The sequence below is a fragment of the Truncatella angustata genome (genome assembly GCF_020726525.1).
Source record: "Truncatella angustata strain MPI-SDFR-AT-0073 chromosome Unknown BKA67scaffold_2, whole genome shotgun sequence".
Taxonomy (NCBI): Eukaryota; Fungi; Ascomycota; class Sordariomycetes; order Amphisphaeriales; family Sporocadaceae; genus Truncatella; species Truncatella angustata.
In genome coordinates, this window is record NW_025763382.1 from 7,425,212 (window position 1) to 7,437,772 (window position 12,561).

Genomic DNA, 12,561 nt, shown 5'->3' on the forward strand with positions numbered 1-12,561 from the left:
GTCACTGGCATGAGAGGCATGGCACTACAAGTGACCAGCACAAGCGTAACCTGCGGCCCTGAACATTTATGTCGCATGAAAGATGGATTATCATTGCTCCTGTTGGTCCTTCCAGCACATCAGCCGTGCGTTCATCCGATTGGAAGCGTGTGTCCGTGGACGTGACGGTCGTGACTGGCGGCAACCATGGTCTGGCAATTCATAGCGGCGTTGGTGACTCGGCGCTGACTCTGGGTTGTCATCCTGCGCAGCCCCCCCTACGCGGGAGCTGGATGTATATCTCCAAATACGTGATCGACAGAACAGGACCCAGAGCACCCATTCCTTCCAAGAAATTTGAAAGTCCTATCTCTCTTGCGGAAACGCGACCGTGGCAAGCAAGCGGCATACACTGACCGGCGCTCGAGGTGCTGGATCATCTCGATCTATGGTCCCGACATCGACGCGACCACAACCACGCCGCAGATTGCGAAATCAAAGTGATCCATGGTTGTTCATGGTGGAAACAGACCGGAAACGAAGGTTGCAGTCGTTTTCAGAAAGATCGAATCGGTTGTCACGAAATGCGACCGCCGCGAGCTGTGCTGCAGCGCTGGACCTTAGTGGACGATCCCTTGAAGCCACACTTGAGGCCGGCGCGCACCGCACCGTTGCGCGCACTCTCCAGACTCACGACGACATCAATTTTGTCCTGGGAGACAAGAAAAACAGGCGCAATGCCACTTTTCTCATCCCGCGCACGGAGGCGCAAGTGCATTGCCTGCGATTTACATGCTCCGATCCAGACGTTGCACAATAGTTTTGTACACATCACTCCCCCATACTGACCAGGCAGCTGCAAAGCCACCCTCGCATCTATATGGGTGCTTTTCCCATATTGGCGGAATGCCGTAAAAGAACCCACACAAACTGGCCGGCATGGTATAGGAACCGTCAATGCATCCTTCGCGCCTGCATTTAAACGTCCACAATGAGGTCTGATCAACGCACCGTATTGATAACTACCATTCGACTGAACCTGTACGAGATCCTCCGTTTGATGCGCTGTTGGTTACCGGTTTTGGTCGTTGTGTCCTATGAAAAGCACCATCGCGTTTTGGCGGGTGTGGTTTTTTTTTTTTTTTTTTTTTTTTTTCCATACAACAGGATTGGCGGCAAAAGCACCCATACAAAGTGGCCGGCCTGGCATGTAAACTCGCATGTATCATTGCAGCTTACATTTGGGCAAGAAAAGTACTATTTAACTGATGCGCCGTCTCGAGACTGACTGCTCAGCTCAACTACAGGAGATTCTCTCTGTAATGCGCTGCTCGTTGCTGGTTCTGTTTGCAATGTCCTCTTCACGAGGGTGCATTTACACCAACGCGACAATATAGGAAAAGCACCCATACAAACTGGCCAGCCTGGCATGTAAACTCGCATGCATCATGACAACCTACATCTGAGCAAGAAAATTATTGTACAGTTGATGGGCCGTCTCGATATATATACCAATTGACATGGCTGATACAGAATTTACTCGACGATGCGCTGCTCATTGCCAGTTTTGGTTGGTGTCTCTCGTCTTTGTGAGGGTTGTTTCCACAGCCAACTCTCCAGCATGCGAAAAGCACCCACCAGATCGAGGGTGCTTTTCCCGTACTGGCGGATTGGTGCAAAAGCCACGAATGCCGCATCGCATCGTGCGCTTTTTGGCCTAGTCTAGCATATTGAGCTTTCCTTCTTCAGCTCGACCTTGCTCACTGCTGAGCGCCTCCTCGTGTTGGTCTCTTTTGGAGGTGCTTTTGACTGAGTGCTACTGCACCACAAGACTTAGGATGTCAGATGTCTGATGCATCAACACCGAAGTCACTGCAGAATGGCAGATGTGAATCGTCTCGCAAGTTCTCGTAGTAGCGTCACCATCTCGCGCAACGTCAACCTGTCCGGCGTGCGGTCGGCCAACCCCGTCATACATACTTGCGAGCCATTCGCCCTGCATGCCGCTTGTCCAGCTCGATGCGCCAGTAATCCGATGTGTCGCAACGACTTGTAGGATAGTGCGTTCAATTCGCCTTGAGAATCTCTACATTGCAGAATGATCGCACCCATACTTGACTGGCAAACATGCTCGCACCATGGCCGAGCCTTCACCCCCGTCCAGCTCGACGCACCAAAACCCCTACGTTGGGATGAGTTCGTGGGACGGCGCATTCGACTCTCATTACGAATCTACTCGCCACGGGAGGTTCAGGTGCGTGCTTCAATCGAACCCGACGTAGATGTACCATTTGAAGTATGTGCGTGCCTAGGTTCAGTATGGGTGCTTTGCCTACTACCCCGCATACAAGTTTTATACAGGTGCCAGACCAAAAGCACCCACACAATTTACTATGGCGGTTCAAAAGCACCCCCATGTTAAGTAGGTGCTCCACACAACATGCGTTGGGTGCTTTTGCGAAAAGCACCCAACCAAATTTGGCCGGTAGCATGGGTGCTTTTGGGATTTGGTGAGGAATCCCAGCAAGGGGACTACGCTGCACTTGTTGCGGAGCACCCAATTCGGCATTGCGGCATGTCAGCGCCGATGCACGCATGGAGAACGATATGAACCAAGATTCCTGAATCGAGAGTCCGATTGCCAAGTCTGCTTCCTGGAGGCGTTGAAGTGTTGAGAACCATGGTCGCCATATCTTGTCTCGCGCCATGTCCTGGGAACACCGTGGTCAAGGCGCCGTGGGGGGTGAGTCGCTCAGAGCCAGTCCCGCCGCCTGGAAACGACCGATGCAAAACTCATCGCTACATGCTGTTGGCTCCCCTGCGCGGCTCTCAGCCTGCCATCCAGTACCGGACTGCATTCATTGGTGGCGCACACTTCGCGGTTGTCTTCCCGAAGCATTTTCGAGGCAGTCTTGGTTGGGTACAGGCAACCCAAAAGCACCCATACAATTGGCGTGGGCGCTATACTAAATCCTTGGCGGGTGCTTTTCCGAATGCACCCGTGCTAAATTAGTATGTGATCTCCAAAAGCACCCTAACGGTCGGTGGGTGCGGTATACAAAGCTTCTATGGGTGCTTTTCGCAAAAGTACCCTAACAATTTTGGGTGGTAGGGTGGGTGCTTTCCGAATCATAGGCAATTGCACCGACACGATTTCACCGCCGCAGTGAGAGCGCAGACCTTCGCATGTCGCAGATGAGTAGATAAACCACTCGGCGCAGCGGCTAGAAGGAACCGCAACCGTTCTGCCCGTCCAAGTTCTAGACGTGTCATGCACGAATGTTTTGCGTGCTTGATCCCGTTCACCTCGGACCGACGTCGACCTCGTGGCTCTTGGGGACTTTGGGATCGCTGCAAACCGTTTCTGTAGGCAGGTCGGCTGGTCGTCCACAAGACTTGGTGATCGGCCTGGTGGTATCATGGGGGCAATTGGGGGCTGCCGAGAACGGGGAGCGAGGAGCATGTGTCTATAAGTAATGGTCAGACGAATCGCATCGCAATCTCCTAGACTAGGTTGGACCACGACAAGAGCCATGCCGTCTCTCGGCGTCCTTCTCCACGAACGCGCGGGTAACAGGAATCCGTCAATGCATCCCGTGACACACGTGGCGGCATAGAGCAGTTGGCACCGCCGAGAACAGAGACAAGGAGCACGGGTCTGTAAGTGCTCGTTGGACGATCGCATCGCACATTCGTTGACCTCGACCAGAACCACGCTGCCCACTTGGTATGCTTCTCGGCGCATGCGCGGCCCTCCAAGTTGAACGCTGGAGCAACGACAATGGCGCGAGGCGCAGCAAAAAAAAAAAAAAAAGAAGGGAGAGAAAGAAAACGCAAGAACATCCCATCATCGTCGACATGCTAAATGCATACCGAGATACTCCGCCGACCCTCTTTCGGGTGTCCTGGCAACACCATGCGCTGGTTTGAGGGCTATTCCCAGCAGACTAATCTGTACACGCCGCGACATGGTGCTCATCCTTCAGGTCAGCTGGCACGCCCCTTCCGCTTTGTTGTTGCTATCCATAGCTGGAGGTTCGATGGTTGGCTTTCAGGCGACCGATCCAACAGATCCAACCAAGACCACGATTGTCAGAGCATGAAGCGCGACGTCCCGTCCCCAGAGTCGCGGCCAGGCGAGCTGAGCATGCCGCATTTCAAATCCGAGCCAACAGGAACTTTCGCAAACAAGTCGGCAATCACGGCGTTTGGCTTCGACGTCTGTTGTGATCATGTCGGACATGATGCCTTGCCATGATCTCCATCTGGTCAATCATCACGCAGCCCTGTCGGCCATGGTCGCTACGACGCTTCCTCGGTATGATAACGGAACAAGTCGAGAACCAGATGAGCCAGTTGGGCGTTCTTCTGTCCGACCTTGCACTGGCGATGTTTGCGACAAAACATCGTTTGGTAAGAAGGGAGACTGTATGCGCACGAAACTTTGTATGGGTGCTTTCGCAGCATGTGCACTAAGCATGGCGGAAACCCCCCCCCCCCCCCCCCCCCACCACACTACACCACACCATATCCTTCACCACTCACCACTCACCACTCACCACTCACCACTCATCACTTACTGTGGCACCAATTGAACAGCATATCAGTGGAAAACATCATAACACGCCGACCAAGTCGGCGATCAAGGCTACTAGAACGTTTTTAGACGACGAGGGCAAATAATATTCGAATCGCCGGCTATTTAAATATTACGGAGTTCCGGAATGTAGTGGCCGCCGTATACTAAACGATGACCTACGGACTCTTTACTATGGCAACTTTGTCGGCGAGCCTCGTGACCGTCCAAAACTGCTCTTGAGCGACGACGTTGATAAAATTGAAAAGCTCCTTTACGATACGGGTTTCGAAGCCCGGAAGCTCCCGTGGATTAACCTCCCTACTACCGCCGGGGTTGATTTCAATGGTTCTTGGCGTACGGTATAACGAGCTTTAGGCGACAAAGATTAGAGGAAGTGTATAGCGTGTGTATATGAAGCTTACGCTACAGCCTGTATACGCGCTGTTATAAAAGACTTGTAACGGCGACCTGAACCAGAGCATCAGGAAGATATCCGGTTTAGCGACGAAGCTCACTTGTCTTTCGGGCCAGAGGGCAAACATAAGGTTATTCGTAAAACCGGGTAAACGCCAATGGCCTGATTATAACCAACGCCGTGCTATACTAACGATAGAGGACCAGTTCCGATGCCACGCTTGGGGAGCCAACGTTATTTACCCCTTAGTGGACCACACCCATTAATAGGCCACCCTCCATCTTCATATAAAAGCTTTGAATTTCGAAGGCTTATATCCAGACCAAAACTGGTCGGAAAATATTAAAAAAAGATTCTGCGTATATTGAAGTAGTGAGTGTTGGCTGTACTATTACAGCAAGGGGGGGGGGGCTGAGTGGGTCGTACGACATTTGTCGGAGTTGTTCGCGGTCTGATCATTACAAGGTCTAAAGGATGGAACTTGCAGATAGTCTCCTGGGTCATGCTTTTCACTTCTTGCACAGTTAAGTTGTTGGTTTTTGCAGCAGTGCATTCGGAAGACAACGAGAATGGCTCGTTGTCGCTGATTAATACTATTTCTCAGTGATCAGTCCGCGGGTGAACCAGCGAGTTCGTCGCGAGGCTTATAACCAAGGGGACAAGACAGTGGTCCTGGTTCGATATATTCGATAATATGCTATACGCAGAGATCTCAAAATGTCCAAGGTTTGAATTATATCGAATATATGTAAGGATATAGCATTTAAGCATTTTAATGGTTAATTCAGACTACTTACAAGGTATTAGGCCTACTAAAACGCGATCTCTCCAGCAAGGGTGGTGTTGGAATATATTATTCGCGGTCTCGTACGACGGTTGACTACGTAGTATAGGTAGTCACCGGCGTGCTGGCAGTAAGCCACCACAGCCACACGATGTGCCTGTCGGCAGCCAGCAGCCGTACGGGTGAACCCCAGACCCTTATCTATAGACCACGTACGAAAGGGAAGAATCCCTTCTTCTCCTTCGTACGATAGCGCTGAATAGATCTATTTGTCGCCCACGCTGTACGGAAAGAATTGAATGGAGAAGCCATTCCACAGGTGGCCCATTTATAGGTGTGGCACACTAATGGGTAAAATACGATATAAGATACAACTTTAAAAGTGAATTGATTTAGCACGACGCTAACAATAATTACTATAAAAGCTCATATCGACCAAATACTTAACCCCGTTGTTAAGCCTTAGCTAAAGCGTGGTGATCAATTTATTATAAAAGAAGACGGCGCCCCCGGTTACGGTAAAAGCAGAAAATAAAAATATAGTACGGCAATGGAAAGAGAACAATAGGTTAGAATATTATTTTAATACAGTTTCTAGCCCATCTAGGACAGCCCATCCAGGCAGCCTTCACCAAGGATAGAGGATGTCCATAACATAAAAACCCTCGATAGGCCATCCGCGTCACGTATCTATCAGCGGTTGCGATTTAGAGGTGCGACACTGGACCGAGAGATACTCCACGGATCTCTGCAAACATCATGGTATAGTTTTTTGGCAGGTTGACCTTTATCGACAATCACAAGGAAACATATGACAGCAAAGGCGGTAACCCCCCGAGGCCGCACAATTTTGGGCCTATCGCTTGCGGCAAGCTTGCCAGAACACTGCCGACGAGCTTCGTCTTGGTATGGTGGCTGGCTGGTTGGACGTGTCGAACCACAAGTTCTCCAGCTCTCCGACGGTCAAGTCCCGTTGTTAGTGCACATCGTTGACATGGCCCTAGTGTGCAGTGCTGTGAGGTTCGACACGAAGTTTACTATGGTATCAGGCCTCGAGAAAGGCAGTGGGACTATTTCTTCCGAAGGGAAGGTACAAGCGGCTCGGAGCTTTACGTCGCGGAAAAACACCCATGCAATCGATCTGGTACCTGTCCCGTTGCCCCTCTCTGACCCTCCATACCATATTACACCCCACTAGTCTTCGGTTGCCACCAGTGAGCTCGGGCGGAAAAGAGGCAGCTGGCAGGCTTCACTCGGAGTAACTTTCCAAAGTTCAAGTCGGGATCGAGTTCGGGGTGAAGTTGACGGACGGGCCCCGACGCCTGACCGGGGCGTGATGTACCCCTATTCCTTGACATATCAGTCAGAACAAGTCCAGCCCCCAACACAAAATGATGGTCACAGCCGCCTAGCTTTGCACCAGAACTGGACTTATGGCCGAATTCTCCGCGAATGCTAGGCATCCCATCGAATGTCCATGCAGAGCTGTGTGATCAAGCCACGCTCCAGGCCGACCTCGCCACAGACCCAGCTAGGACGCAAGTGCTGACGCAGGTGCCACACGGCACCGATCAATGTGGCGTAACGCTCTGTTGGACATGTAGCACAGTTGGAGATCAAAAGATAGGTATGCCGATCGAGTGTATACCAACAGACCACCTAAAGTGATTGCCCCAGGTGGATACTTACCTGGGGCATCCGATGCCTGTCTAGGAGCATGTAGTAAGCAGCACGTCCCGTGGGGCCGATACTGCCTAGTGGGCCTGGCGCAGCGCAGGCTGGCGACCACGCGGACTGGCAAGACTGCTTCACTTTGATCATTGATGTCGAAGCTCGGGGTCAAGAATCATAGCCGAAACGAGTGTGTTTGATAGAGATTGTCTTGCTATTCTCCTCAAAGTTGGTCGCGAGCGTGCAATGGACAATATATTCTGAGAAACGTAACGTGAAAACTCCACACAGGGACTGCCGGGTCGTTGCTGGCGGTTCGCGACAGGGGTAGGCGAGTATGACCGTCGACAGGCGAGTCTCCCCTTGCGACTCTTTTGGATTCTGGCCATTTGCAACGAAGCAGATCAAAGCCAGTTTTGTGTCATCCTCCGACCAACTTCACAAGAGGGGTGAAGATGCCGCTAAGATCTCGATGAGAACAGTTCAAACATTTCATAGACGCCCGCAAGCCATGATTTGATCACAGGCCGTAAGTCTGGCATGGCACGGGGCCCGTCTTGGGCACGACCCATGGTGGATCGACCCTCCAGATCTGATGATATCAGAGCTGAGGTATTGGTATAGGACGACGATTCTTGCGTCGCTTGATGGCTATGCTCTTGTCAAAAGCGGTCGTGCTCTCGCCCGGGACGTTGGTGCCGCCACGGGGCTCGTTCTTGGCGTGGTGCTCCTTGCTTTGTCTTTTGACTGGGAACGCTTGCATGTGTCGTCCTGTTTGCCGACCACCTGCCAAGACGGAAAAGGTCACTTCTCCGCGGTGTGCCGGCGCTCCGAGCTTACCGGGAGCATCGCGCACCAGAACGTTCATCTCACTGGTAGACGAATCTTCAATGACGGTGACGAGATGATAAGGACCGCCGAAATTGCGAACCTGCTCGACCACCTCTTACGCACGTCTCGAGTGTCTCCTTCAAGTAAACCCGGATATTCTGGCCGTCATGGTCTTGTTTGTCAATGGCGACGCATTCGCTCGTCGAAGACGATGTATTCTCAACCCCGAGGCCAAAGATTTTGTGCGCGTCTCCTGTAGTTCCGAGTGTCAGGCGTGCGCAACGTGCACGATCTCAGGCTCAAGTGTGAATGCCTATCGACGCCGTCGTGTAGTTGCAGTCGATGCAGAATCCATGGCATTTCGTCTAAATTGTGTTGGAGCGGCCTCGTACAGGAGATCAAGGCGAACATGGCCCCGGGAACTCCCATTCGTACACAGTCGTTTGCCTGCAAGCCTCGACGTGGAATAAGACAAATGGTAAAACAACAATCTTGAAGACCGTATCGCCAATACTTCTATCGCCCAGCTTAGCCTTCACAAGCCCATACAGATAAGCTTTCCGAGGACCTCATTTCTACAACGCTGTCTGCCTGGGAGAGCATTCATATCTACTCTCTCGGTGTGGGTGGCGACAGTCGGTTTGGAGGGTCATACTTTCCGGGCGCTGAAAAGCTTGACAGCACATTCGGTGTGGATGATCCGACGTGCACTGTCTTCTTAGGCTCTGGAATCAGACGGACATCGCATGGGGATAGTTTCGACACCAACCACACCATCTACGGCAGTGCAAATAAAAACCGAGCGTAGATGTACCGAAGATTCTCGGGTTGTTCACATACATAGATGCCGGGGATGTTCTAGCTGGCCGTGTGGAGCCGGCATGATGTCTCGCGAGACCCCCGAAAGATGCGTGACGACACAATGTTGGGCGTTGCGAGTTCCCTTGAGTATTGGTACGAGATTGAGCATCAGATTCACATGTTCGGGCGGTTATGAGAACACGCCGAACGTGGAAGCGGATCACGGCGGAAGATGCTCACGGTGGGTGATGAGACACGGTATAGATGGATCGTTGTTCAAATGCAAGTGTGTGGCGATGATGTAATCTGAAGAGCGAGGGGACAGAGAATGAATTGGAGCATCGCCCCTCACTCATCCAGATCGTACAGCTCGTCCATAGCCACTATGGCTGCGGCATCGTCCCCGGGACACGGATACCATGATAGTCTGCCACACATGTCGACCGAGGTGTCTATGTCCGCTCTGCTGGACAGTTGGATTAGTATAGTATTACCGCTAGGCTATCTCGGACCGGTAACCTGATGTAACTGCACGTGTTATTAACCCTGCGTAGCAATAAGTTAACACTCTCGTCTTGGAAACCAGTGTTCATCCTCGGCCCCAGGCGTTATATGGTCGTCTTCTCGCTACGACGCAATCCATGCGTCGACTTGGCTGGAGTCACACGCTCCTCCGCACGCTAGCCACACACCCCTGCACCAAGGCGACATGGCAGTGAGCTCCGAAGAAGCGCTCTGTACGAGAGAGCTTGTTCTGGGCACTTCTGGGCACTTACTGGCCACGATATGCAGCTATATCGGGTCCGCAGACAGAGTCGGCGGGTAGCTACAGTCGGTGAGTGGCCATAGTCGACGTGCGCAGATACAGCCAGGGCCACACAGTACCCAGGCTTCGCCATTTGCTGCCCCAAACACCTTACACGTCATCTTGGTGAGGTTTTGCGCCAAAGGAAACGATGACTAAAGCCTTGCAGCAGGCTATCATAGGTGCCATGGCCACCGGCGGTGTGGGCACGATCCCTCAGAGCGAGCTTCGATTGAGCCGCGGAAAACCGAAGGGTGCTGTGGGAGACTTTACTTGGTCACCTGCGATTGTACTAGCTACTTATGACGAGGAAGAGGCCTTTGGAAGCGCCAGACAGGCGGTGTGATCAGTTCCGTAGGATACCTCTTGTCACTTCAAGACGGCTGCCTTGGTTGTGCTGCGGGCTGTCGTCTCCGCGCGGCATTGGTATGATTTCAGTCTGCCGACTTGAGGCTGGCATGAGCCCGTCGCAGGACCGGTCTGTCATGGTAGAAGGATGCCGTCCGCCATCTACGCGCGGGCCACGGTTCGGGTGACACTCACAGACGACGCTCTGCAGATCAGAAACGTCTGGGATGCTGCCTGCGCAAAGACAACCGCCGGCGAGATGCCGCGCCGTCTTGATGTTCCCTCCGTCTGGGCCCCGTGGACGTTTCAGCTCCACCGGCAAGCGCAGACATATCCATTACGCTGCTGCCGGACGAGAGGTCGCTGCGAAAAGAGCGTTGGAACTTGAATGGCGACGAGGCCCGACTTCGATGTGGGGCGCTGCAGCCCTGGACCTCGCATCAGGGCTCGCTCTAGCCGAAGATGGGCAAGCTGTCGAGACGAATAAGAAAAAGGGAAAATATGCTATCGAGACTGGCATCCTCGGAAAATGTCGCCGTTTGCCGCCGGGTGAAGGGAGGAGGAAGGGGTCTGATATTTTTTGAGACTTCACAAATGCGTGAGGTTGTTTGTCTCCGCAGGTGTGGTGGTGGGTCAAGATGTGGGATTTGGGGGGGGCGGATCACTTGGTGGTGTACAACGATAGGGAGTGTGGCGGTGGCAGTGAGGTTGCAATGGAGGTGATGATATGTTCTGCGAGCACGGAGAGTAGGAGAGGCACGTCGAAGAACACCGCGTCGAGGGCATATACATGGCCTAGCGAAGAGACGTCACACGTGCCAGAAAACCCAGGCCACAAGAAGACACGCATTGGACGGCAACAGGTCATATTGCTATCTGTTCCACGATCGGCTCTTCGTCGTCGACGTCGGGTTCATCATCTCTGCCCAATAGCAGATCAAGAACTTTCTTGGTGGTTCCCAGTATCTCCACCGCCTCATACTCGTGATCGACGATGCGTTCGAGCTCCGATCTGAGCTCGCCCGCCTGTCGACACTTGTCAGACAGCTTATACATGTCCAGCTTGAGCTTCTGGGCCTCAAGGGATAGCTCGTGCATGGGGTTGACGAAGACTTCCTGTTCAGGGAACTTGGCGACGGTGCGAGCATCGGCGACGTACTGAGCCCTGCGATTGAGCTCCCGGACGACGGCGGCGCAGTTGTCCAGGAGGAAACTGTTGGTGTGGCAAACTTCCTTCTTGGAAGCCGACAGACAAGGATCGTCTGCGTCCTTGGTGAACTGCTGACCACCACCAGCGATGATATTGAACCCGTCCTGGAAGCAGTACGAGCTGGCGAGGGCCGATCCCAAGACCTCCGAGGCAGGCAGGTCGTCGGGCTCCCAGATATGTATCATGGGGACCACGACGACCTCTGGGACGAGGTTGAGCCCGACCTTGATAAGGCAGAGCAGCAGCGCCCATGTGGGCGTGGTGGAGCCCAGACGACTGGAGCTCTCCGGGTCGTGCTCGGGCATCCTCTCGGAGAGGCCGTTGGAGCATCCCACCATCAGGGGGCTCTGCTTCTGGTATATATACGCAGACCTCTTGTCCTTGCGGTGCGGGTCGCACCGGGATTTGAAGCTCTTGATGAGGCATTTGGTGGAGCTGTAGCCATGGTCGGACTTGATGAAGCGTGTCTTTTCCGGCTCCTTGCTGGGTCTTCTGCCCCATGCGTGGTCGACCGTGCGGGCCCAGGCATGATCGACCTTGTCACTCGCCGAAACGGGGGACCCGCCGTGGGCTTTGTATCTGTCGTAGCACTGGCAGTACCGGAGGAGCAGCTCGACGATCTTCTCGATCTCCTCGATGTTGAGGAACATCCCACCGCGACCTCGGACGGCGATGCCGGCCACATATGTGCCGGCACCTGTGTCGGAATAATGCTCCGGCGATGGCTCGTTGGAGGCCAAAAAGTCGTAGGCGACCGTGCCTCGGATGACGCTCCCCACGAGCGTCCTGGGGATGCTGCACAGCAGGATCGCCATGCGACGACGGCAGCTTCGGTCGCGCCTGATGATGCGACCGGCGGGCCTGGTGCCGCTTATGAACCTCGAGCTGTCCTCCAGGACAGTTGCGTGCTGGTTGATCGCGAGCAGCAGCTCGTAGTAGTTGTCGTTCTGCTCGAGGGCCTCCCACATTTGCAGTCGGGCGCCTGTCATGAGGGGGAACTCCGACGGATCAAGCGGTGTCGGCATAGTCTTCGGCTGTGCCATGTTTGCCAGCCCCGGTATGGTCGCGTTTGAGAAGATAACAAAGGGCCTTTTTTTTTTTTTTTTTTTTCTCTTGCCAGGGCCAGGGCCGGATGTGC

The 12,561-nt window shown here is 53.4% G+C and overlaps 3 protein-coding genes across 3 annotated transcripts; 1 reads left to right on the forward strand and 2 right to left on the reverse strand.

Annotated features, from left to right (window-relative positions):
• Positions 1-2,850: 2,850 nt before the first annotated feature.
• Positions 2,851-3,968, reverse strand: BKA67DRAFT_216935 (uncharacterized protein). The gene has a single exon (XM_046095537.1). The coding sequence runs from the start codon at positions 3,722-3,724 to the stop codon at positions 3,014-3,016; it is 711 nt and encodes a 236-aa protein (XP_045962784.1). The 5' UTR covers positions 3,725-3,968; the 3' UTR covers positions 2,851-3,013.
• A 6,048-nt stretch (positions 3,969-10,016) lies between these two features.
• On the forward strand, positions 10,017-10,797 carry BKA67DRAFT_656738 (uncharacterized protein; the record flags this gene model as incomplete). The annotated part of the gene is made up of 2 exons (XM_046106997.1): positions 10,017-10,205; positions 10,411-10,797. The coding sequence occupies 2 exons, from the start codon at positions 10,017-10,019 to the stop codon at positions 10,795-10,797; spliced, it is 576 nt and encodes a 191-aa protein (XP_045962785.1).
• Positions 10,798-11,077: 280 nt separating this feature from the next.
• On the reverse strand, positions 11,078-12,466 carry BKA67DRAFT_533699 (uncharacterized protein; the record flags this gene model as incomplete). The annotated part of the gene is made up of 1 exon (XM_046099741.1): positions 11,078-12,466. One exon carries the CDS (start codon positions 12,464-12,466, stop codon positions 11,078-11,080), a length of 1,389 nt encoding a protein of 462 aa, XP_045962786.1.
• Positions 12,467-12,561: the final 95 nt, after the last annotated feature.

Coding starts and splice junctions, on each gene's coding strand:
- BKA67DRAFT_216935 (XM_046095537.1), bottom strand. CDS start 3,724: ATGCGCCGAGAAGCATACCAAGTGGGCAGCGTGGTTCTGGTCGAGGTC.